The following is a 25,078-nucleotide window of genomic DNA, read 5'->3' as shown; positions in this document are numbered from 1 at the left end:
TTGATGATGATTAGTTTTCTTGACTTGTTTTCGACATTTCTGGCTTCTGGTTTTTAACGTTCCTTAGATCTGCCAAGACAGTGTGATTTGCGATATTCGTGAAGATTATCTACGTGGAATTCTTGAGTTATTTTTACATAAAATATACTATAACGCATTTAGTCCACCATTAATTTCAATATTATTTACTATTAATCTTGAATTTAAAAGTAATCGTTTAAAAGTAATCGTATATCTTATTTCTCCTGTGAAGTCTTGATAACTATGGAACATTTATCAAAAATTATATTTTCCGAGACATTTGACGTCCAATAAACTTCGACTTCATGCAAACTTTATTTAATGGCTGTTTCAACCTCTAAACATGACTGTTCACCAACAGCGATTGTATAAACTGAAAGAGCTACGATTTTAGGCTACAGTGCATATATTCCAGTAGTTAGTTATCTCTTAGACTTTAGTACCTACGTGTTTGAATATGTTTTGAATTTGCACAATTTGCGATATCCAACCAAATACATTCGAGGTTTTATCGCCGATTCAGGTTTGACTGTACTTTTTACGAAAACGTTCCGCATTTACTCGTATTTCGATGGTGAATGTACGAAACTATGTTTGCCGTGTAATTTTGCGATTTCTAGCAATATTTATTATATTTTTTGCTGGCACAACGGCTGCTTCGGAATATTTGAAATACTACACGTTGGAGTTCTGTAATATTTACAGCGATTGTTATAAAATGTGTATTTTATCGGAATTTCATGAAATAAAAATTAAAAAGAGATTGCATCGGCCGGGAATCGAACCCGGGCCGCCCGCGTGGCAGGCGAGCATTCTACCACTGAACCACCGATGCTTACATGTGATCAGGCGAATCTTGCGATTACGTACATATCTATCTCTTGAGCACACTCGCTCTAATCACATTACCGTTCTCTTAATTGTTGATCAACGCTATTTTGAGTGTTTAAGTGTTAGCATAGAGGAAGCTATATTTAAGTAGTCAGCAGATTTTACCTAAGTACATGTATTTCTCTTCTATTTGATTTTTTGATGAACAAATATTTTTAACATATATTTTGGGTGAAGCAAACACGTGTGTTATGTACCAGCCAGCTGTTTCGTAAACGCTATGACGTCATCCAGTTCGTTAGTTTCACTCGTTATGCCCAACACTGATGCTATAAATTCAAACGATAAGTGAGAAAACATGAACAAAACGAGCTTGCTTCCTAGACACGTACGAAATGCAAGATTCCTTTCAAATATTTACTTTTAAGTATGAATCAGACGAGCTCGGAAGTTTGTTTACGGAAATATGGGGAGGGGCTGTCGGTAAGTATGAACCGCTAAAAGCGGTGTTTGCTGTGATTTTGTTGTTAGTGTAACTTTAACTAAGGGACGATTGAGTTTCATACTCATCATTATAACCGAGAAACCTACCAACATGTAGGTTATATGAATACTGAATGTTATCAGCCGGACTGACGTTATTTGATAAGGCACGTAACATTGCATAGAAGTGATACTATCTGAAGTTGTGACATAATCTATTAGCATTAATTACTCGTAAAATCAACTCTGCAAATATCTACTGAGCCTCATAGCAGGCCCACTAGTTATATGAGGATCGTCAGGTATACACTATATACGGGACTTTTTTTCTTGGATTCCTGTAAGCATGAAGCATATCCAGCGCTCTACAGCATCTTCCATACTTTCAACCAAGGAACATGTCTGTGCAATAGCTGTGTTATTACTCGCAATTCGTTGATATTTGTCTTGTAGCAAGCGCGCATGCCATACGTCACGGGCTAAATATTAAAGCTGGAACATCCCAACAGAGATTAATATGTCGTCACTAGTACGGGCGTACTTTATGCGCGCCAGATGTACAAGGAATCTGGTATAGGCGTGAGCGGGTGATAACTGGGTACATTGTTTTCATTGATAAGGTATGCCATTTGGTACTATTGTTCTGTTGGTGGATTGATCATTCTAACACTTGGGAACATTAACTTGCACTTTGTAAATCCCAACTGATACAGCAATTGATTAGAGAGATACTTAGATTGAGATGTATTATTGTGCTCTGGTATCAACCGAAGAAATTAGTTGCGAAATGGCTACCATAGCAAAACATTTTTTGTGTCCAGTTAAAACAGTAATTTTGACCAAAGAAAGTTTTTAATAACGCACGGGAGCGGTTTTTCATAAAACCCGTTTGTTTGTTAATGGCATGAAAAAGCTTAAAATCTGTGCCTAGAAGCTTTGCTCGTACGAGTATGTATATGAACTAGTTTAGAAAAATAATGTATTTTTGTCGTCTTTGTCTTGTTTTTACGCATTCTCTGATTTAGCAGAATAATTTTAGGCAGAAATAATAGTCCCAACAAAAGTAAGCCGCAATCTGCTTCACAAGTATGTAGCGTGTTCCAATCTTGTTCCAATTCCTCATAATTTTGAGAACGTAACTAAAGGCGTCGGATTTAACGAATTATGGGTCCATAACAGCGTGATGCAGGGCGCTCGCACCTTGCGGCAGCCCCCAAACACGGGTAGGGTCTTCGTCGTTGGCCCCCGCTGACATGGGTCCAAATCAGAGATATTAATTTGTTGAGTGCGCTGTAAATTAACGGTCGCGAGTTCGTGTAACCGAGTTACCCGCCAGTCCACATAGGGAGGGATAATTTGTAACGCGAACGAGTAATAATTTCCGCTGGTTGTCCCTTAACTACGACGTGTGCCGGATTAGACGTTAAGAAGGGTAAATGTGCTCCCTTCAAGGTGTCTCCTACCTCTGTGTTTTGATATCCAACGCCGAAATCTTCAATGTTTATCCCTCCTTAAGCACTTGAATCTTAGTTTCTGTTAGCAGCATGTCAATTTCTCTCGTCGTTGCTATTATTTATCCCTGGGGAGTGATGCTCACATTAAGGGGGCTCGGTGCATCCATTTATTTAAATTATGGTGTACTTTTTTCTTAATGGAAATAATTTCCTAGAATGGCGGCGGATATTTTTATGAAAGGGAAGGAAAGCAAAGAATTTATGATGATATTTGTCGTGAAAGTTTGTTTAGGAGTTTTAAAGTAAAACTGTTTTTAATGGGACTGCCAAATATCTTTGCCAAAAATTAGCATATTACAATAAATTGTCTTTTACGAATTTTAAGTTAACTGTACTATCATTATCTTCCACAAATTATAATTATAGACAACTATGAGACATCAAAAATATCCTATATCTAGTAATAGTTTTCAACAATATCAGATATAACATAGAAATATAATTTCTTTTAAATCAAAGCTTTAGGTATAAAGTTCCATCGCGTTGTTTTGCCTGCGAACAATTTTAGTTATGCTCAGTGACTTGGAATTCTTGGAATGTAATGCGAATGCCCCCTCTACTCCGGTCTCGAACTTAGACAATTAATTAAAAGTTTTAAGAAAAGCCCCCGCCCTCCCGACTTGTGACTGATGGCAACTATCTACGACGAATTTCTTCGACATATTTACGAGAACTTTAAATAATCTTTTAAAACGTTTCTTTATAATTACGAATATGCAAATTTTTAGTTGCTCTTTCCCGTTTAAAAGTGTTTTCCATCATCCGGCTGTTACGCAAACTACTGTTATTTAGCTCGAACTCATCAATCAGTTTGATAGCTTCACACTTACATACTCGTTCGTGTAATGAAAATACTCAATTATGACCTAGAAACTCGATAAGTTTCAGCTTTTTAAGCGTTTGAACAGTCCATTTATTAACGAATGATTTACGATAAATACACTGGCCCTTGTAGCAAGTGCTTCGGAAAGTTCAAAGGTCCAATATTTCACTACAGTCGATATTAATTTCTAATTCTGATAACAAGTCGAAACGAGAGGGCACTCCACTTGAGTAACGATCACTTCAGATATGGTTCCAGTTTATCGATCACATCTAGAAGGTCTCCGCGATTTTAATTAACTTTTAACCTCTTTTACAGCTTTAGGGACACCAGATGTCGCGGTAATAATTCACACTGAAACTCTACCCTTTCAAACTGTGTAGATTTATTTACACAACTAACGCAGAGAAATATTTTATGACTACCTACGCAAAATACAAAGTTTAAAAGTACGTATTAGTTAATGCATCGCAAATATACTCACTTTTTTATTTTCAGCAGTACATAATTTTCAAGAGATATACTCTCCTGGACTCGGCACAAAATGTATATCACTGGCAACATAAGAGCCGCAAAGCCATTCTGTTGATAAAACACATTTTTACAAAAACAGGTCGCGAAACTGCACCGCGAATAGTTTCTGGCCGTATTCCATCTTGCATATTCGCCGAACAATCTGTATGTGGGGGCTTAAATATAATCAAACTTTAGCAGCGCTTAAGCACAGAACGGATGACAACGCAACAGCAGCTTTAAGCAGATAATAAGTTAATCTTGCATCATACATTCGCTGCGGCGTTTTCAAACGAGCCACATAAATTGCGGGCGATGTGAAAAATAGACCTGACTGCGGTGGCTCGGCCGGCGCGTGTAGCCGGCACGAATATATGATCTTGAATTTTACAGGTAAACTAGGCGGAGAACTATGTTATATTTAGGAGGCTTTAATACGATTGGATAAGCTGCTCTCGGAGACCTAAGCGTATTCAATATTTTATGATGCACGCAAGCGATTCCATTCGGCTTTTCCAGCAGATCGCGCTTAAAACATTTTAGCATTTTTATTTCCATTGCCTCTGCATTCCGATCTGGATTAAAAGGTAGACCATGAAACATTGATTTGATTGATTGAACAGCTCCGGCAAGGCCTTCATTTTTACATTATTTGCAATACTGAGAGTCCGATTTGAATTTGTTTGAGTTTCAATGTTAATAAAGTAGTCGGTCACATAAACTCTGAATTGATTCAAAACGCGTTTCTACTTCGTTTTACTGCTCATCATATTGGGTAAAGTTGGCTAACAAATTCAACATAAACTTTATTAGTGCATAAAGTATATCAACAATGGTTGTTATGCTCCATATTAAATATCGCGAGAATCTCCCTTCTAGTAATAAACGTTTGAATATGAATCGTAAAATCCTGTTATCTTTGTGTGGTTAACATAAAATTTTGTCTCTAGAGCAATCTATAAGTGGAAACTCGTTATAGCTTCGTTTCCTGAGATGATGTAGCCTCATATAATATCACTTTAGTAAAGATAGGAATAACAGTCGGAAAATCCTCTTGTCTTAAGAGTATACAAAGCCTTATTTTAGCTTGATTAAGAGTCTATATAAAGACTAATTAATGTTAACAATGCTAAGTATGATATATATGTAGGACATAAAATATGTTTAATTTATATTAAATTACGTGACTTTATATTCAATTAGATCAAAGTCTGGCGTGATCCAACTATAAATGGTAGGATCATTTAATCCCTAAGAACGCGCTATCGCTCGACTGTATTCTAAACAGAGAGTAGTTGAAAAATTGCAGTAGTGTGCAAGTAGTGACAGTTTGCTAGATCGCAGCCCCGACGCCGTTACATGAACCGTATCGACTCGCGCGGAATTGTAAGCAGCTCAACTACTTACGTATTTTCCTACTAGCCCGAGATTTATTTTAATAAAATTAAATAACCCCAGCAACCCTTATTCAATGTTCAAAATCAATTTTCTTGCCAATAATGTACCGAGCCAGAATGCCAAAGTGAATTAGTCAAAAAGTAAGCTAAATTAACTATTTCGAGAAGTTTGTGATTTGATGTCAAGTTACTTAGCGTAATTCTGGTCTCAACTTTAGTTCCAAAGTCTCTTAGTCAGTTAGATAAGCTCGTTAATTCTTAGAATTCGGTGTCCACAAGAAAAGAAAATAATGTTGCCGACCTAACTTGATTACACCTACAACATGACTGAGTTTAATGTACCGTGTTGTTCAGGGTCAACATTAAGTCATAAAATTTAATTTCCATAACACTATAAATATTTAGACCACTTATTAGGAAATAAAAGTGTCACAGCAATACCACAATTGTTTTCATTGCTGGTGATAGATCAAGTGAAGTGAGTGCTGCGTACGAGTACTTTGCTGGCAACACGTGGCGGGCGGACTCTATTCCGACCATCCTACACTATGCAACGCTGATTGTCGAAGCACGTTTCACACTCCACTACGTTATTTCTACAACTACCGCTATCGGGGCGTCCGCTTAAAACGCAATGGAATGTAAAAAGGTAACCGGAATCGTGCTTCGCGCATTCCCAGAAGATACCGGAATCCTGCCGGTATATTCAGTTCAATAAGAATTTATGCCCTCATATTTCGTATCATCAATACCGTTTATTTTCCACACGTTTTCCTTGTCGGTTCAGTCGGGCGGCGGGAATACATTCAGGGAATTTTTCTCTTGCGAGAGATAGAGCTAATTTTGCATAGGTGTTCCTTCAATCTTATAATATTAAATTCTCGTCGTCGGAAATATATCGTCGTGTTCCTTGTATCTTGTAGTGTATGCAGGTACATGTGCATCATTGTATAGGTTATGTCATTATTATGACGCCTCGTGCGCATACGTCACTCGGTTATAAATACCGGATCGAGCGGTGGGGAGTCGGTCGTTGTCAGACTGTCGACCTGTGTGGTGGTGCGTTGGCGAGTCGATTAACATAATAAAATGAGCGTACAATACATTGGCGACGAGGATAAAACCGTGAGTGTTTGGACCAACAGTTACCTATTATCTAATTTTTATAATTTTGAACTACCTATTAGTTCTGTGATCCAGAAAAATATTTGATATACAAGGTTATACTAAATAATTTGTCCTATTCATGCCTATACCAAATTAATGTATGCTAAATAAGCTTTGACAACAAGTAACCTCTGACCGATGTTAATATTCAATCATATTAAAAAGAGCAAAAGGAAAGAAGGAAGGGAAGAGAGTAGAATGACAAAGTATACATAACTTTTATGTTCATGTATGTATCACCCGAATTGCAAACAAATTTTAACCTTTTACGTAATTCTTTGTTTAAGTTTACCTTGTTACAATTCTAATGGAAGTAGCAATATTTATTGCAGGTGTTAATATTTATCAAATGAGTAATTTATAATACAAAATCATTACTTGGTGATCAGTTTACTCATTCTTAAACCTGCATCAAAGTTTATTCAATAATAGGCATTTATGGGAAGCAATATAAAGTTGCTGGTTGTTGAATTGTCGTCAAGACGACTTTAGCAGTGGTGGGATTTCCTAGAGGATATAATACAATAACCTATTTGCCTTATAATCAATTGTGTTTAATAATTGTTGTGCTTGCATGCCAACAAGGCGGAATGTACACGGATCTTATTATGTTGTTTACAATCCTATTTTGTAAGTGCCTGCATTCTAAGCAAATAAAAACCTATTCTATTCCAAAAATCTGCTGGTCATTAAATTGACAGCTTGACGGTTAGCAGTAGTGTATATCTACTGGTCATTAGATTGACAGCTTGGCAGTTGGCAGTAGTGTGTATCTACTGGTCATTAAATTGACAGCCTGATTGTTGGCAGTAGTCTATATCTACTGGTCATTAAATTGACAGCTTGACGGTTAGCAGTAGTGTATATCTACTGGTCATTAGATTGACAGCTTGGCAGTTGGCAGTAGTGTGTATCTACTGGTCATTAAATTGACAGCCTGATTGTTGGCAGTAGTCTATATCTACTGGTCATTGAATTGACAGCTTGATGGTTGGCAGTAGTGTGTATCTACTGGTCATTAAATTGACAGCCTGATTGTTGGCAGTAGTCTATATCTACTGGGCATTGAATTGACAGCTTGATGGTTGGCAGTAGTGTATATCTACTGGTCATTAAATTGACAGCTTGGCAGTTGGCAGTAGTCTATATCTACTGGTCATTAAATTGACAGCTTGACAGTTGGCAGTAGTCTATATCTACTGGTCATTAAATTGACAGCTTGACAGTTAACGGTAGTGAACGTCTACTGGTCATTCAATTGACTGTACACGCATAAATTATCTGGCGATAGTTGTCAACTACTGCAACAACTAAATAGTAAATCTTGATAATTTTTATATTTTCTGTGCCCGGTGATTTGGATCATAAAAAGCTTCCAAACTTAACTTCTCAGAGTCTAGTCAACAACTTATACCTGCTATATTGTTCTGGTACTTAACTAACTTAATTCAAGTGCTTGCAATATAGAGGATATTACAAGAACAAACTGGTGGGTTATATACTCAACGGTTCTACAAATGACAAACATGTGCTAGGTATCTAGTTAAACAAACAGCACATTGAGGGACCGTAGTAGGTTGGCCATGTATGTTGAAGAACTCGCCCAGCTATACTGGTATGTATTCACCTATGCACAACATCCAAGTCCATCAACACCTCTAGTGGGTTGCCTACCCATAATAGTGTTAATTATAACAGTTGCTCAGTCACCCTAGGTATAATTTCAATACTTTTACTTTATTTTGCTGTATTAAAGAGGTTGTTATACAACAGAGATATTCCAGAAGATACAGAACAGTAGAACAGCATACAAGCAGCAATACTAGCTGGAAAATGTGGATCAAAATTTTGGTATTCAATAGATAGAATCTTTGGTAAACATGCTAGCTCACAATTGTAATTTCAGTACTTTAGGTTGATATAAAACTCTTAGATCAAAAGAATATGGAACTAAGCATTGGAGCAATCTGTGATTTATTAGACAATGCTACTTTATCTACCCAACTGCCTCGTTGGTCTAGCTGTCGCAAGCGCGGCTGCTGAGCACGAGGTCTCGGGTTCGATTCCCGGGTCGGACCTGGAAGTTGGTGATTGATACACCCGTGCATCGGAAAGCACGTAAATGTCGGTCCTGCGCCTGATCTCTTTCCGGTCGTGTCGGATTGCCGTCCCATCGGGTTATGAGAGTGAAGGAACAGTGAGTGCACCTGTGTCTGCGCAAATGCTTGTGCACTATAATATGTCCTGCGCAGTTGGCTAATCCCCTTACGTGAGTACAGCCGCCGTAGCCGATAATCGGCTAGGAGGACATCATCATCATTTACCCAACTGGGCCTTCTCATCTGTGCCAAAAAATCTTTTAAGGATGATACCTGGAAGGAGTTCCAATGTAGATACTTACTCTGGGAACTGTCTAATGATGATTAGCTCATGGATGATTGTTGCAATCAAGTTCTCAAAAGTTGATGATTGCGTGTGCTTTTAAAACCTTCAAGACTCAGGCTTGAATGAATTTTAATTGGTATCTTAGCCTCTTTTTTATTGATTTACATTGGTGTTTACAAATAGTTTAACAAAGTGGCCCTCATTATAATATTGTTATTTGCAAATTATGTTTTACAGTATTGCAGTACCAATAAGCAGTATAAGTACATTGAGAGTTGTGGAAGAATATGCTTCCATAGGAGCGAATAACATAACCATATATGAACATATATGAAATAGAATCCATTTATTGATCTCAAGTTAATAAATCATCACATTAATATATTCTTGAAGTGCACACCTACTTGTAATATAAAGTTGTGTAATTTCCTCAACCCATCCCATAAGATAAGATCCATATGGGTGGTGGGATGGATATCTATTAACAAAATAATGTCTTGTGTCCATAGCGTTAGGGTTAATAATAATTGATCTTAGAACACCAATCTTAGGTTACCGTAAGACAATTGGACTCGCATGAGAGGTAAAGAACTTTATCACTATTTACATTTATCGACATTTATTACTCTTTTGTGCTAATTAAACTACACAGTTGCGTCGACATTTGGTTAATAATAACTAAAATATTATTAAGTTCCTAAGTCCTACTGCAAAATATAATCTGAGTAAGTGTTCCTTAAAGTATAGGAAGTAAAATTGCCCTTAGTCACCAAATCGTTTAAAAATTTACTGGGGTGCTGTCCCTATAAAAGATAATAATATTTTTATATTCTGGTTGTCTAACTAAAACAACGTAGATAAAGTCAGCTGCAATAAAGGGTAAGCGCTTTTGAACGAAACTATAAACATACTTATGCAGCCAACTATACTTACATAAAAAAAAAAATATATATTACGTTACCTATACGCGGTCATGAAATTGGAAAAGCGTAAAATATTAAAAATGGAAGCAGCACAAAGCTGATCATCAAATTGATGAGGTCAAGTATGACATGAGAGCAGCATAGCTGCTCATGAAATTGAGATATAGAATTAGAATCCCACATTTATCTATGTGTAGACAAATGTTTTAGAAAGTTTAGCGGTTGTTTTGCAAAAGGAAAATTGCATCGACTAGAAAACTGTTTGTGAGCTGCTGTCACCTTGTTGAAAGGAAGAAGAGCATGAGTTGAGGGTCAGGGACTCTTCTATTTTATGGTGATGCAGAATGTCACAGCTTCAAAATATATAGTGCAAAGTTAGTGACACCTGTTAAAGTGCGTTCGTTACATAATATGGTTCTAATTAGTTAAAATCTGATTCGTAATGTTACTTTACACCTTCGTTATAATCAATATGTAACCATGACACTAAAAAGCTTACCATCAAAGCATAATAATTCTTTGACTACTTTAATTTTTGAAAACCACATTAATAAAAGCAAACAAACATTACAGAACGCAATGTCCGGTGATAATAGTGTTCTTGGATGCCTAACCGAAATATAAGTATTCCTATCGCACTATTATATCATCATCATCATCATCATCATCTCAGCCATAGGACGTCCACTGCTGAACATAGGCCTCCCCCTTTGATCTCCACAGATACCTTATAAAGACGACCTTATAAAGGTCACCGGAAGACGCTGGATGCAGGTCGCTTCCAACTATTATATGCAGTAAGGTATTCATATGTTGGGTGTTGAATGCTAAGAAGCTTACAGTTTCTTGACTAGATATTGGACATACATTGATGTAGGGTATTTAAAGCCTATATCAGAATTTCAGCGAGTGTACTAGCAGAAACGTGCAAAGTACTAGCGCTGATCAATAGGGTTGAAGACCAGATTGTTTGTTACATTGCTGAGATAATGATAGGCTTTGATATTCCACTCTCAAATTAAAAACTACATATTACCAAAATTAGTTGAGTTAGAATTCTCTTGCTTACAAGGCACACAAAGTACTTAACTCGTACATAGAACTACAATTTAAACCATTAAATTGGTGACAAAATATGTGGTCGCCATTAAATTGGAGACAAAGTATGTGGTCACCATTAAATGGGTGACAAAGTATGGAGTCACCATTAAATTGGAGACAAAGTATGTGGTCACCATTAAATGGGTGACAAAGTATAGAGTCACCATTAAATTGGAGACAAAGTATGTGGTCGCCATTAAATGGGTGACAAAGTATATGGTCATCATCAAATTGGAAACAGTCCATCTAGGTCACCATTCAATTGGGACGATCTTATGTGATTACTTTCCTCGTACGGCTCGTACGGTTTTGAATGAGTGAAAAGCATTGATGAGGTACCCTAATGCCGATCTTTTACCTTGGAACAATGCATTCTGTATCAGTTTTAAGTGAAGTCGAACCAAGCAAGATGAGTGCTCATTATCTGAAGGCACAGCAATATTTCAGACTTGCTTGATTTCACATGGACTGATTGGCGGGATGTCTGCCAAATGGACGGATCATCTCTAGTGTAGATATAATACAGGGCCGGAACAGCGGCTACAAAACCTGAAGTTAAACTTGCCGGCCTGATATCACTGCTACGAATTTGTCTTGTTGAGCCTGAAGCAGATGCTGGTATGTTACCGTCTGCAAAGGGACGGATTTTTATTTATGTTTATTTCACAAGGGAAGGGATGTAGTGTCCTGCAGTATCACCGATATCTGTCGTCTCCTTAAATGGAAAGGGAAATGAAATGGAAACGGAACAAAGTAAATCAGTTTGATGGCAGTGTGATCGGTGGACTGATCTGATAGCGTGGTTTTGTTGTGCTGCAGGTGTTTGATAGATCTTTAAGAAATTACCAAAATATTTATGAGTTTGATTGTTGGACTTTTTGAAACAAGGTTAAAATCAAAACAACAAGGGAGAGATGTAGTGTATGCAGGTACATGTGCATCATTGTATAGGTTATGTCATTATTATGACGCCTCGTGCGCATACGTCACTCGGTTATAAATACCGGATCGAGCGGTGGGGAGTCGGTCGTTGTCAGACTGTCGACCTGTGTGGTGGTGCGTTGGCGAGTCGATTAACATAATAAAATGAGCGTACAATACATATCTTATTTGGCTTTTATCGACAATTTTAAGCGTATAATACGTTGATATACGAGTAAGCGATACCTCTTAAGTGTGCCTTCAATAAAAATATAAGCAAATGACATTGTTATTGGTTCTTTTGATGTCTAAATATCAATGGTGTCTTCTTAACTTTATATGTCAATAAAATTGATATTCTAATGAGCCATGTTTTGTTTGAAAGAAAAACCAACAAATCCTTAGAAATAACCCCATTGCAAACATGGCACGCGTCTAAGTGACGATTTCATGTTCATAGTTAATAAAGGTAATACAACACTATTTTCGCACGCGAAAGATTTTACACGTAAATGTGTAGTGCAACATTTAAAACCGTAAGTGTTTACATTATTCGCTGTGGTACTAAAGTACTGAAGATTAAGTACATTAAATCGATATTCACGGTGGTAGAGAAATTGGTCCTTCGAGGCGTAATTTCACACAAGAGTTTTTTTTTTATATATTTTGTTATATTGTTAGTTTTGACTTATTAATGGGTAAAATAACCCTTTCCCTGTCCTCTCCTACGTTTGACTTAGACATAAAATACATATACATACATAAGGCCACCACGAATGCAATTACAGTCATACAATTAAAATTCCTTCGCGTGAATGTGACTTTTGTTTTTATTAGTGTAAGCAAAGGGTAATGGTTACAGCCTGAATGTTGCTGTAAATACTACTTATGGTCAATGAAGGCAGGATTAAAAATCCCTTCGCATAAAAAGTTAATCAGTTTAATGCCGTAATAAACGATAATACCCGCGAGTGCGGTAATGCCGGACAAAGTGTCAGGAGTTATATAACGATCTCATACCATATACAACCTTTTTTTCAATAGAACATTGTAACTGTCCAGAAAGAATATGTCTACCTATAGGTTCCAAAATTCTTAATTGAAAATCGTGTTCGAAAATTCTAATTTCAAAATACAAAGACGAGTCTGAGAAGGGTTCTTTAAGGCAGCAACGTTAACTCTCGGCATTAGTTAATAGGTAGAACGTTAGACGAAGCGCTGTAGCCCCGACGACCTCGTAAACCATCGGCACGTGAGCTGCCAAATAATTTAATCCCACTTCTATTTCGGACAGGTACTGTCTGAAGATGAATTCTGCCTAAATCTAAATAATATTCTGAATAATAAGTTGGTATTAAACCTCCTTGGATACTAAGTTCGTTTTAGAATACTCTTTTATTATTTATCAGATTATAAGAGCTACGCTTCTTATAGAACTGAAATACATGTACCTATATATTTTTTTCTGTAAGATTTATACGTTAAAGCAGATGATGTTAGGACTAATGGAAATACATTTCGTGAGCTTTTTGTGATAGTAACTATTAATATAAGTGGTGAGTAGGTACGCGACAAAATCTTAAGTGTACTTCTGAAAAGGTACTCTCACTAGATACGATTTTTGTTGAAAAATAATTCAAAGAAAATATATAACAATTTTTATTTTAGCAGGGCGGGGTGGGGCTGATTGCGTGTTCTCGATTTATTAGAGCACACAAAAATATACTAAAAAAATAGTTCTCGCCGACGTACTAATATGATACGGAAAGCAATAGGAATAAATTACTGTTGCTAATGTTTTTATAGTACGCAATCGAGAACATTTTGGACGGCCTCTGATTGTTGTGAAAAAAATAAAGTCGCCGATAAGAACGGGATAGTTGGGCTAGGCCGTTAGGAAATTCGAATTGCCCCGGTGTAAATGTCGCTAGGGGCGGAGCGTACTTGACGCCGCTTGGAAAATAGCCATTTAAATACTGATGGCCTGACGGAAATGGAATACATTTTGTTGAATATTATGAAATACATTCTACGCACAAAAATATTCTTTGTTCGATGCAATTGATATGTAAATTAATGTTGCTTTTCATGTTTGTTACAGATTGGTTCACTGAAGCACTACTATTTGTTATCACATCATGAAGTCCGCAAGCGATCCGCGGAGCCGAGCCACGAACACCACAAAAAGTTAAATGACGAACCGCAGGTAACTCAACATAAAAATCTCTTTATCCTTTATCCTATATACCTGCTAAAGTATCTAATACACTAATTATCGGAATAACGGTATTATACGAGCATTCTAACAATTTACTCTCACCAACGAAATGTAGACACTTCACCACATAAATTCTTCGTGGAATGAATAGAATATTTTCAAGCGAAGTCCTACTCTAAAATGCTTCAATTAAAGCGTCGTTCACGCCGCATGTTAAGTATTCATTTCCTTCTACGTGTTAATCCGGATTTTTCTTTATTGAGCAATCTCGGTGACAGAGTCCCGACATTGTTCCTCGAGTTTGCGGAATTGTACAGATTGCGATGTTTTATTCGTATATCGCGTTTTGATGAGATGTTTCGAAATTTTAAAAGTTACCTTTGCCAATACAGGTGGGAATTTTTGATTCCAATATTCGTTCTCTTTTAACATGCTTATTTAATCGAAATCGGTAATTTTCTTCTACTGAAAGCAATGAAACTTATTAATCACGAAATGAAAGAATTAAAAGTAAACTTACGCGTAGTAGTGGCAAAAAGGAAATAAAATGTTATTGCAAGTATTAATAATAACAAAGGCAGTTCGGCTGAATAATTACAACCTCATTAATTCAATATAATTCAATTTCAATATAATATTTATTCATAAATTAAGCGTGTATCATCTAAAGTTTTCTAACCCTTTTACCCCTTCTGTTTTCTCAACTTAATCTTACGCCGCACTATCCTCGATCCTCTAATTCCCCTATTTTTTTAAACACAAAGAACTAAACATAACTAAATCTTATTTCATAAAGGATAATTCAGAACAGAAATGTCGGTGATAATCTCGTCTTCATAGAAATTATTTTTTCTTGATTTCTTATTAGATTTCTAATAAGTCAATCATAACCAAGCGAACGTCTGTTTCAAAACACAAAAACACAGCTTATACAGCTGACAACGTAGACATGGGCTTTACGCATGCATTTTTATGGTACTAAATAAAACATTAACATTATAAAATCCGATTCATAATGCGATTTCAAAACGACAATATGAAAGAAAATTCTCTAAGTCTTCAGTGCGCGCTCGTAACCTTTTTATGGCTTGCTCTCGCAAAGACAATTGTGTTTTTTTATGCATGCTTAGAACAAGGGTTTAGGTTTTGTCGTATGATGCTGAACTATAAAATCTCCACGTTTTATTCAGCCGTTGACGTGTTAAACCATTTACCATAAAATTACTTATTACAAAAACACTGTTGTATTTATCTATAATCTCTTTGTGTAAAAGATACCCGAAATTACGTTTTGTATTTTCTTTCAGACACGTTTCATTAATTATTTCCTCGAGTGAAATTAAATATACTTATTTTTCGTGTTGCCTTGCGCTTATCATCGTTTCGTAACGTGCTCTCTTTGGCACAAAGTTAAAGTACTTAAAAAGTGTTACGTTCACTGAGAAGGATAATGAATTTAAAAAAGTAATTTCGGCGCTTACGTAAACTATTTCATTAAAGTTTTATTTCTTTTTATTATTTTTTCATCAGGGCTTTGTTATTTATACACCAAAATAACGCTTATACATTTCCTCTTTTGAAGTTGAGCAAGTCATTTAATAAATATCTCTAATAAGCGTGACTTTAGCACCGTTATCTCTATCTGTAACTTTTATTCTTTCTCAGCAAAGTTTCGAAAAGACTCCGAAAATCCTTACTGTAACAGATAAACTACTGGATTGTGGAGATAACGCATCAAAAACTTATTACTTAGTCCCATTCGGATTATAGGCTTTTTTCTTTGATGTAGGCCCGTAGTGCGTGACAAAGCAAAGACGGCGAAATATCAGCAATCTACATTAGTCGCCGAGCACGCTCCACCGGGTTTTCTGTTTTTCTTCTAGTTACAGTGTTACAGTGCTCATTGCCAGTGAGTCAGCACCACGGGATTCGGAAAATTTTGCTCTCGACGTCACAGAAATGTGACATTTATTACTATGATGCTTTTGTAAGTACGTCGCTGCTCCGAGAATATGCATCCCATATTCAAGAAAGTCGTGAACGAAATATCCTTGAGCATGTGGCGCCTTTTCCTTCTTGTGAGTTGTACATTTTCCAGTTGTACGATATTAGTCTATGTACTACTGCAGTAAATATGCATCCTATGTTATTACTTACCATTTAAAAGGTGTTTAACATAACTGACTGCTTTTTGTGTCAGTAATTTATTTCTTTCCGAATAAAAATTATCTAATTCATGAAAATCAACATTTTCTGTCATATTAAATTAACAGCCAATGAGCAGATAATTATGCATGCATGATATTAGCTTAGCAGTGTGACTTATAGGTAAGTCACACTGCTAAGCTGAATTTTTTTTGTAGTAACTATTATAGTAATCTGTGGTGTGACTAAAACTTCTTTAGTAAATATGACCAAACTGTGTGCACTGAACCTTACACTGATAGGAAAGATGACCTCCCGACCGGAAAGTTACTTTCCCTCATAACACTACCTAATACTGCGAAACAAAAGGAAGCCTATTTTCTTTTTTATAAAGATGGTATTAGATGCTGGGATACGATAGTATTAGCCGGAATAAGGCTGCGAAGCCGGCTAGTCTGATCCATATATTAGAAACAGGACTTATATTTTTCTGGGGCCTTATAGATCCGGCTATCCTCAATCTTATTAACATGAGGTAACTCATACCTTCTACATGGTCATTAAACTTAAAAAAGTGAAAACATTCACTGAAACGATAGACACGTACATTTCTTCTAGAACATATGTGATATTTTTACATATCGTACGTTGCGACTTTACACCGTAACTGGGGTTATCCTTAAGACTACGGACGTAGAATACTAATGCAATCCCTTGTTGGTAAGGCGGGCACAGAACTCTTGCAAAAGTAAAGACATTCTAGCCATTTTTATTCCCAGTTTTAAGGGGAGGGTACGATTTTCTTTTCTGTTTTTCTGTAATTTAATTGGGGCTGTGATGTATGATTGAAACGCCTTCTAGCATTTAGTACTTAATGAGGTTTAAGGTCTGTAGTGTATGCAGGTACATGTGCATCATTGTATAGGTTATGTCATTATTATGACGCCTCGTGCGCATACGTCACTCGGTTATAAATACCGGATCGAGCGGTGGGGAGTCAGTCGTTGTCAGACTGTCGACCTGTGTGGTGGTGCGTTGGCGAGTCGATTAACATAATAAAATGAGCGTACAATACATTGGCGACGAGGATAAAACCGTGAGTGTTTGGACCAACAGTTACCTATTATCTAATTTTTTTAATTTTGAACTACCTATTAGTTCTGTGATCCAGAAAAATATTTGATATACAAGGTTATACTAAATAATTTGTCCTATTCATGCCTATACCAAATTAATGTATGCTAAATAAGCTTTGACAACAAGTAACCTCTGACCGATGTTAATATTCAATTATATTAAAAAGAGCAAAAGGAAAGAAGGAAGGGAAGAGAGTAGAATGACAAAGTATACATAACTTTTATGTTCATGTATGTATCACCCGAATTGCAAACAAATTTTAACCTTTTTACGTAATTCTTTGTTTAAGTTTACCTTGTTACAATTCTAATGGAAGTAGCAATATTTATTGCAGGTGTTAATATTTATCAAATGAGTAATTTATAATACAAAATCATTACTTGGTGATCAGTTTACTCATTCTTAAACCTGCATCAAAGTTTATTCAATAATAGGCATTTATTGGAAGCAATATAAAGTTGCTGGTTGTTGAATTGTCGTCAAGACGACTTTAGCAGTGGTGGGATTTCCTAGAGGATATAATACAATAACCTATTTGCCTTATAATCAATTGTGTTTAATAATTGTTGTGCTTGCATGCCAACAAGGCGGAATGTACACGGATCTTATTATGTTGTTTACAATCCTATTTTGTAAGTGCCTGCATTCTAAGCAAATAAAGACCTATTCTATTCCAAAAATCTGCTGGTCATTAAATTGACAGCTTGACGGTTAGCAGTAGTGTATATCTACTGGTCATTAGATTGACAGCTTGGCAGTTGGCAGTAGCGTGTATCTACTGGTCATTAGATTGACAGCTTGGCAGTTGGCAGTAGTGTGTTTCTACTGGTCATTAAATTGACAGCCTGATTGTTGGCAGTAGTCTATATCTACTGGTCATTGAATTGACAGCTTGATGGTTGGCAGTAGTGTGTATCTACTGGTCATTAAATTGACAGCCTGATTGTTGGCAGTAGTCTATATCTACTGGGCATTGAATTGACAGCTTGATGGTTGGCAGTAGTGTATATCTACTGGTCATTAAATTGACAGCTTGGCAGTTGGCAGTAGTCTATATCTACTGGTCATTAAATTGACAGCTTGACTGTTGGCAGTAGTCTATATCTACTGGTCATTAAATTGACAGCTTGACAGTTGGCAGTAGTCTATATCTACTGGTCATTAAATTGACAGCTTGACAGGTGGCAGTAGTCTATATCTACTGGTCATTAAATTGACAGCTTGACAGTTGGCAGTAGTCTATATCTACTGGTCATTAAAGTGACAGCTTGACAGTTAACGGTAGTGAACGTCTACTGGTCATTCAATTGACTGTACAGTACACGCATAAATTATCTGGCGATAGTTGTCAACTACTGCAACAACTAAATAGTAAATCTTGATAATTTTTATATTTTCTGTGCCCGGTGATTTGGATCATAAAAAGCTTCCAAACTTAACTTCTCAGAGTCTAGTCAACAACTTATACCTGCTATATTGTTCTGGTACTTAACTAACTTAATTCAAGTGCTTGCAATATAGAGGATATTACAAGAACAAACTGGTGGGTTATATACTCAACGGTTCTACAAATGACAAACATGTGCTAGGTATCTAGTTAAACAAACAGCACATTGAGGGACCGTAGTGGGTTGGCCATGGATGTTGAAGAACTCGCCCAGCTATACTGGTATGTATTCACCTATGCACAACATCCAAGTCCATCAACACCTCTAGTGGGTTGCCTACCCATAATAGTGTTAATTATAACAGTTGCTCAGTCACCCTAGGTATAATTTCAATACTTTTACTTTATTTTGCTGTATTAAAGAGGTTGTTATACAACAGAGATATTCCAGAAGATACAGAACAGTAGAACAGCATACAAGCAGCAATACTAGCTGGAAAATGTGGATCAAAATTTTGGTATTCAATAGATAGAATCTTTGGTAAACATGCTAGCTCACAATTGTAATTTCAGTACTTTAGGTTGATATAAAACTCTTAGATCAAAAGAATATGGAACTAAGCATTGGAGCAATCTGTGATTTATTTGACAATGCTACTTTATCTACCCAACTGCCTCGTTGGTCTAGCTGTCGCAAGCGCGGCTGCTGAGCACGAGGTCTCGGGTTCGATTCCCGGGTCGGGCCTGGAAGTTGGTGATTGATACACCCGTGCATCGGAAAGCACGTAAATGTCGGTCCTGCGCCTGATCTCTTTCCGGTCGTGTCGGATTGCCGTCCCATCGGGTTATGAGAGTGAAGGAACAGTGAGTGCACCTGTGTCTGCGCAAATGCTTGTGCACTATAATATGTCCTGCGCAGTTGGCTAATCCCCTTACGTGAGTACAGCCGCCGTAGCCGATAATCGGCTAGGAGGACATCATCATCATTTACACAACTGGGCCTTCTCATCTGTGACAAAAAATCTTTTAAGGATGATACCTGGAAGGAGTTCCAATGTAGATACTTACTCTGGGAACTGTCTAATGATGATTAGCTCATGGATGATTGTTGCAATCAAGTTCTCAAAAGTTGATGATTGCGTGTGCTTTTAAAACCTTCAAGATTCAGGCTTGAATGAATTTTAATTGGTATCTTAGCCTCTTTTTTATTGATTTACATTGGTGTTTACAAATAGTTTAACAAAGTGGCCCTCATTATAATATTGTTATTTGCAAATTATGTTTTACAGTATTGCAGTACCAATAAGCAGTATAAGTACATTGAGAGTTGTGGAAGAATATGCTTCCATAGGGGCGAATAACATAACCATATATGAACGTATATGAAATAGAATCCATTTATTGATCTCAAGTTAATAAATCATCACATTAATATATTCTTGAAGTGCACACCTACTTGTAATATAAAGTTGTGTAATTTCCTCAACCCATCCCATAAGATAAGATCCATATGGGTGGTGGGATGGATATCTATTAACAAAATAATGTCTTGTGTCCATAGCGTTAGGGTTAATAATAATTGATCTTAGAACACCAATCTTAGGTTACCGTAAGACAATTGGACTCGCACGAGAGGTAAAGAACTTTATCACTATTTACATTTATCGACATTTATTACTCTTTTGTGCTAATTAAACTACACAGTTGCGTCGACATTTGGTTAATAATAACTAAAATATTATTAAGTTCCTAAGTCCTACTGCAATATATAATCTGAGTAAGTGTTCCTTAAAGTATAGGAAGTAAAATTGCCCTTAGTCACCAAATCGTTTAAAAATTTACTTGGGTGCTGTCCCTATAAAAGATAATAATATTTTTATATTCTGGTTGTCTAACTAAAACAACGTAGATAAAGTCAGCTGCAATAAAGGGTAAGCGCTTTTGAACGAAACTATAAACATACTTATGCAGCCAACTATACTTACATAAAAAAAAAAATATATATTACGTTACCTATACGCGGTCATGAAATTGGAAAAGCGTAAAATATTAAAAATGGAAGCAGCACAAAGCTGATCATCAAATTGATGAGGTCAAGTATGACATGAGAGCAGCATAGCTGCTCATGAAATTGAGATATAGAATTAGAATCCCACATTTATCTATGTGTAGACAAATGTTTTAGAAAGGTTAGCGGTTGTTTTGCAAAAGGAAAATTGCATCGACTAGAAAACTGTTTGTGAGCTGCTGTCACCTTGTTGAAAGGAAGAAGAGCATGAGTTGAGGGTCAGGGACTCTTCTATTTTATGGTGATGCAGAATGTCACAGCTTCAAAATATATAGTGCAAAGTTAGTGACACCTGTTAAAGTGCGTTCGTTGCATAATATGGTTCTAATTAGTTAAAATCTGATTCGTAATGTTACTTTACACCTTCGTTATAATCAATATGTAACCATGACACTAAAAAGCTTACCATCAAAGCATAATAATTCTTTGACTACTTAAATTTTTGAAAACCACATTAGGAAAAGCAAACAAACATTACAGAACGCAATGTCCGGTGATAATAGTGTTCTTGGATGCCTAACCGAAATATAAGTATTCCTATCGCACTATTATATGCAGTATGGTATTCATATGTTGGGTGTTGAATGCTAAGAAGCTTACAGTTTCTTGACTAGATATTGGACATACATTGATGTAGGGTATTTAAAGCCTATATCAGAATTTCAGCGAGTGTACTAGCAGAAACGTGCAAAGTACCAGCGCTGATCAATAGGGTTGAAGACCAGATTGTTTGTTACATTGCTGAGATAATGATAGGCTTTTATATTCCACTCTCAAATTAAAAACTACATATTACCAAAATTAGTTGAGTTAGCATTCTCTTGCTTACAAGGCACACAAAGTACTTAACTCGTACATAGAACTACAATTTAAACCATTAAATTGGAGACAAAGTATGTGGTCACCATTAAATGGGTGACAAAGTATGGAGTCACCATTAAATTGGAGACAAAGTATGTGGTCACCATTAAATGGGTGACAAAGTATATGGTCATCATCAAATTGGAAACAGTCCATCTAGGTCACCATTCAATTGGGACGATCTTATGTGATTACTTTCCTCGTACGGCTCGTACGGTTTTGAATGAGTGAAAAGCATTGATGAGGTACCCTAATGCCGATCTTTTACCTTGGAACAATGCATTCTGTATCAGTTTTAAGTGAAGTCGAACCAAGCAAGATGAGTGCTCATTATCTGAAGGTACAGCAATATTTGAGATTTGCTTGATTTCACATGGACTGATTGGCGGGATGTCTGCCAAATGGACGGATCATCTCTAGTGTAGATATAATACAGGGCCGGAACAGCGGCTACAAAACCTGAAGTTAAACTTGCCGGCCTGATATCACTGCTACGAATTTGTCTTGTTGAGCCTGAAGCAGATGCTGGTATGTTACCGTCTGCAAAGGGACGGATTTTTATTTATGTTTATTTCACAAGGGAAGGGATGTAGTGTCCCGCAGTATCACCGATATCTGTCGTCTCCTTAAATGGAAAGGGAAATGAAATGGAAACGGAACAAAGTAAATCAGTTTGATGGCAGTGTGATCGGTGGACTGATCTGATAGCGTGGTTTTGTTGTGCTGCAGGTGTTTGATAGATCTTTAAGAAATTACCAAAATATTTATGAGTTTGATTGTTGAACTTTTTGAAACAAGGTTAAAATCAAAACAACAAGGGAGAGATGTAGTGTATGCAGGTACATGTGCATCATTGTATAGGTTATGTCATTATTATGACGCCTCGTGCGCATACGTCACTCGGTTATAAATACCGGATCGAGCGGTGGGGAGTCAGTCGTTGTCAGACTGTCGACCTGTGTGGTGGTGCGTTGGCGAGTCGATTAACATAATAAAATGAGCGTACAATACAAGGTCTATGTACAGCTCTTAAAGTTAATGAATACAAACTGACTTTACTTTTCTATTTCCACCAGTAACTATCGATAATGTTTTAGTTGTTATGTGATCTGTTCTTAGAAAGCACTCAAAGATACTGTATCATCGAAGCTGCAGAATATTCCACCATATAAAAGTTAAAATTCTTCCATCTGTGATTTTAATAAGCAGGCAAATTTCTATGCATGTATCGCGAACATTTTCCGTCGTTACAGCTAAAGTTCAGCTTAAGCGGTGCTCACGTTGTCTCGATAGCGCTTGACGCTTTCAAGAAGATATCAAGTGTAAAGAGTCGTATGCGCAATTTGATGAGAATATAAAGTATTAACATAAACGTTACACAACACACGTGTAGCATCATTTTCAGTATCATATTTAGCTTCCTCTGAACGAGCTGCAATAATAACGAGATTTCTCTTCGGGAATGGCCCTTTTAACCTTTTTTCTGGGGGAAATGACATCATTCCGTTGGATGGCTTATATTGTTATAAGCCTCTGTATGTTTTGCCCGTGAATCTGTTGAAATTGTACCCACATGTCATTTTCATTTTTGGCGATACGCGTATGGGGCAAATTTGGTACTAAACGATGTTATTTTCATTTGTTTTTTGTTTTGTTATTTACGAGAACCAAATTAGTGGTGCTTTTACATTTTGCCCTTTGTTAAATTTCAGTGAAGTTCGACACATTTTTGAAGAAAGAATTACAAAGTTTTCATTAGATAATGACGAAACGGCCTCCGTCAATTTAAAAGCTTTATCGGATAATCTGTTCGACCTAAACAAATCTTGTATTTGTGTCCCAAACTCGAGGAAAAATATCATAATAAGCCATGTGCGGCCATACCATACAGCCTTTGTTGTGTGTACACAAATCAATAGGCCTAAAGTGTTCATAAAGCAGCAAAGCATTTACTTCAATATTAACTCAGCATGTGCCGAATACGTGACCAGCTGTGCCATTTACATGGGGCAAATATTAGCCCGGGCTATTTGTATCACTGGTCAGATTTATTGTGAAGCAAAGTTTCCTTCGGCAACGTACCATGACGGTTTTGTGTCTTTGTGGTCGTAACAAGCTGAGTTTGGGTCGACTTGGGCGGAGTGGACTGTGGGCTAATAAAACTCCGGGGCGTGCCGGCCCCACGACCGGCCTTTCTCATGTTGATGAGACCAACACATAGATAACCTACATTAACTCCCATATCAATATAGTTTAGACTTCATTTCTTGGCAGAACTTCGTCTTGTTAATTATGACCGTCTGTTATAAAGGTTTGCACAGAATTAGTGGGTATATTTTCTTTGGAAACTGTTTGGACTCTGCCTTTTTCCCCCGAGGCTTTTATTTATAAGGGTAAACGCGTTTAGATGTAGATGACAGAGATTTGTAGGTATAAGATTTTTGACGTGACGAGGTTATAAAGTCTTCAGTGTTTGTTTTGATGTGTTGTTTTATAACGTTCACTAACAATGTGAAAACCAACTTGATGCAAGAGTAAATATAAAATATTCAATGGTAATATATTAATATCCCTTGTATAATGTAATGAGATAAATAATAACCATTTTCGAAATACGAGTCCTCTGGGCATACACGTCGCACCGGCCTTCCGCTTAAATTATGTAACAAAAAAAATCCTTTCATAATGGCCGTCTACATCATAATGAACTACAAGAAAGAATTTTAATTAGACTCGAAAACAAATACGTTCAGCAGAGCGCAAATTGGGTCGCACAACAAAAGACAAGGGTCAACCGCGTAGATGAAGTGCGTTTCTTTTAGGCGTAAATCTGTTTAAACCCGTCCGTGCCGTAGACTTGCGGCGCCTGTAATAGACCCCTCTGGTCTATTAGTTTAGGACCCTATTACGTTACGGTGTGTTACTACAAAGGAGCTTTATTAAACCTCATTCGGTATGTTCGAGTCTCGTGCCGACTTTTTGTCCGGTCCCAAGTAGAAGGATAACTATGTTTGGTTTGCGCGACATCTGCTGTTTGTTCAGCTGAATGTACGCGCAAAAAAACAATATGCGAGGCACGAATGTTTGGATGAAGCAAAAACTGATTTTATCAACGTTGGCTGAATAAAATATTGTTTACCTCTGAATAGAAGTTTCTGTACCTATATAGACTCAGCTCTGTCA

At 36.8% G+C, this 25,078-nt stretch overlaps 1 protein-coding gene and 1 non-coding gene across 3 annotated transcripts in view; one reads left to right on the top strand and one right to left on the bottom strand.

The window, feature by feature from the left end:
* LOC124637160 (furin-like protease 2) overlaps positions 1-25,078 on the top strand; it is a 194,111-nt gene that overhangs the window by 149,608 nt on the left and 19,425 nt on the right. For both annotated transcript variants that reach the window (XM_047173513.1, XM_047173514.1), the window contains one exon: positions 14,181-14,285. In XM_047173513.1, coding sequence (XP_047029469.1) covers positions 14,181-14,285 — 105 coding nt within the window. The remainder of the gene's footprint in view (positions 1-14,180; positions 14,286-25,078) is intronic.
* Positions 786-856, bottom strand: Trnag-gcc. The gene has a single exon. It is a non-coding gene; the product is annotated as a tRNA-Gly (tRNA).

The sequence above is a fragment of the Helicoverpa zea genome, chromosome 15 (genome assembly GCF_022581195.2).
Source record: "Helicoverpa zea isolate HzStark_Cry1AcR chromosome 15, ilHelZeax1.1, whole genome shotgun sequence".
Taxonomy (NCBI): Eukaryota; Metazoa; Arthropoda; class Insecta; order Lepidoptera; family Noctuidae; genus Helicoverpa; species Helicoverpa zea.
Note: the sequence above shows the minus strand (reverse complement) of the source record. Positions and strands in the feature narration are given on the sequence as shown.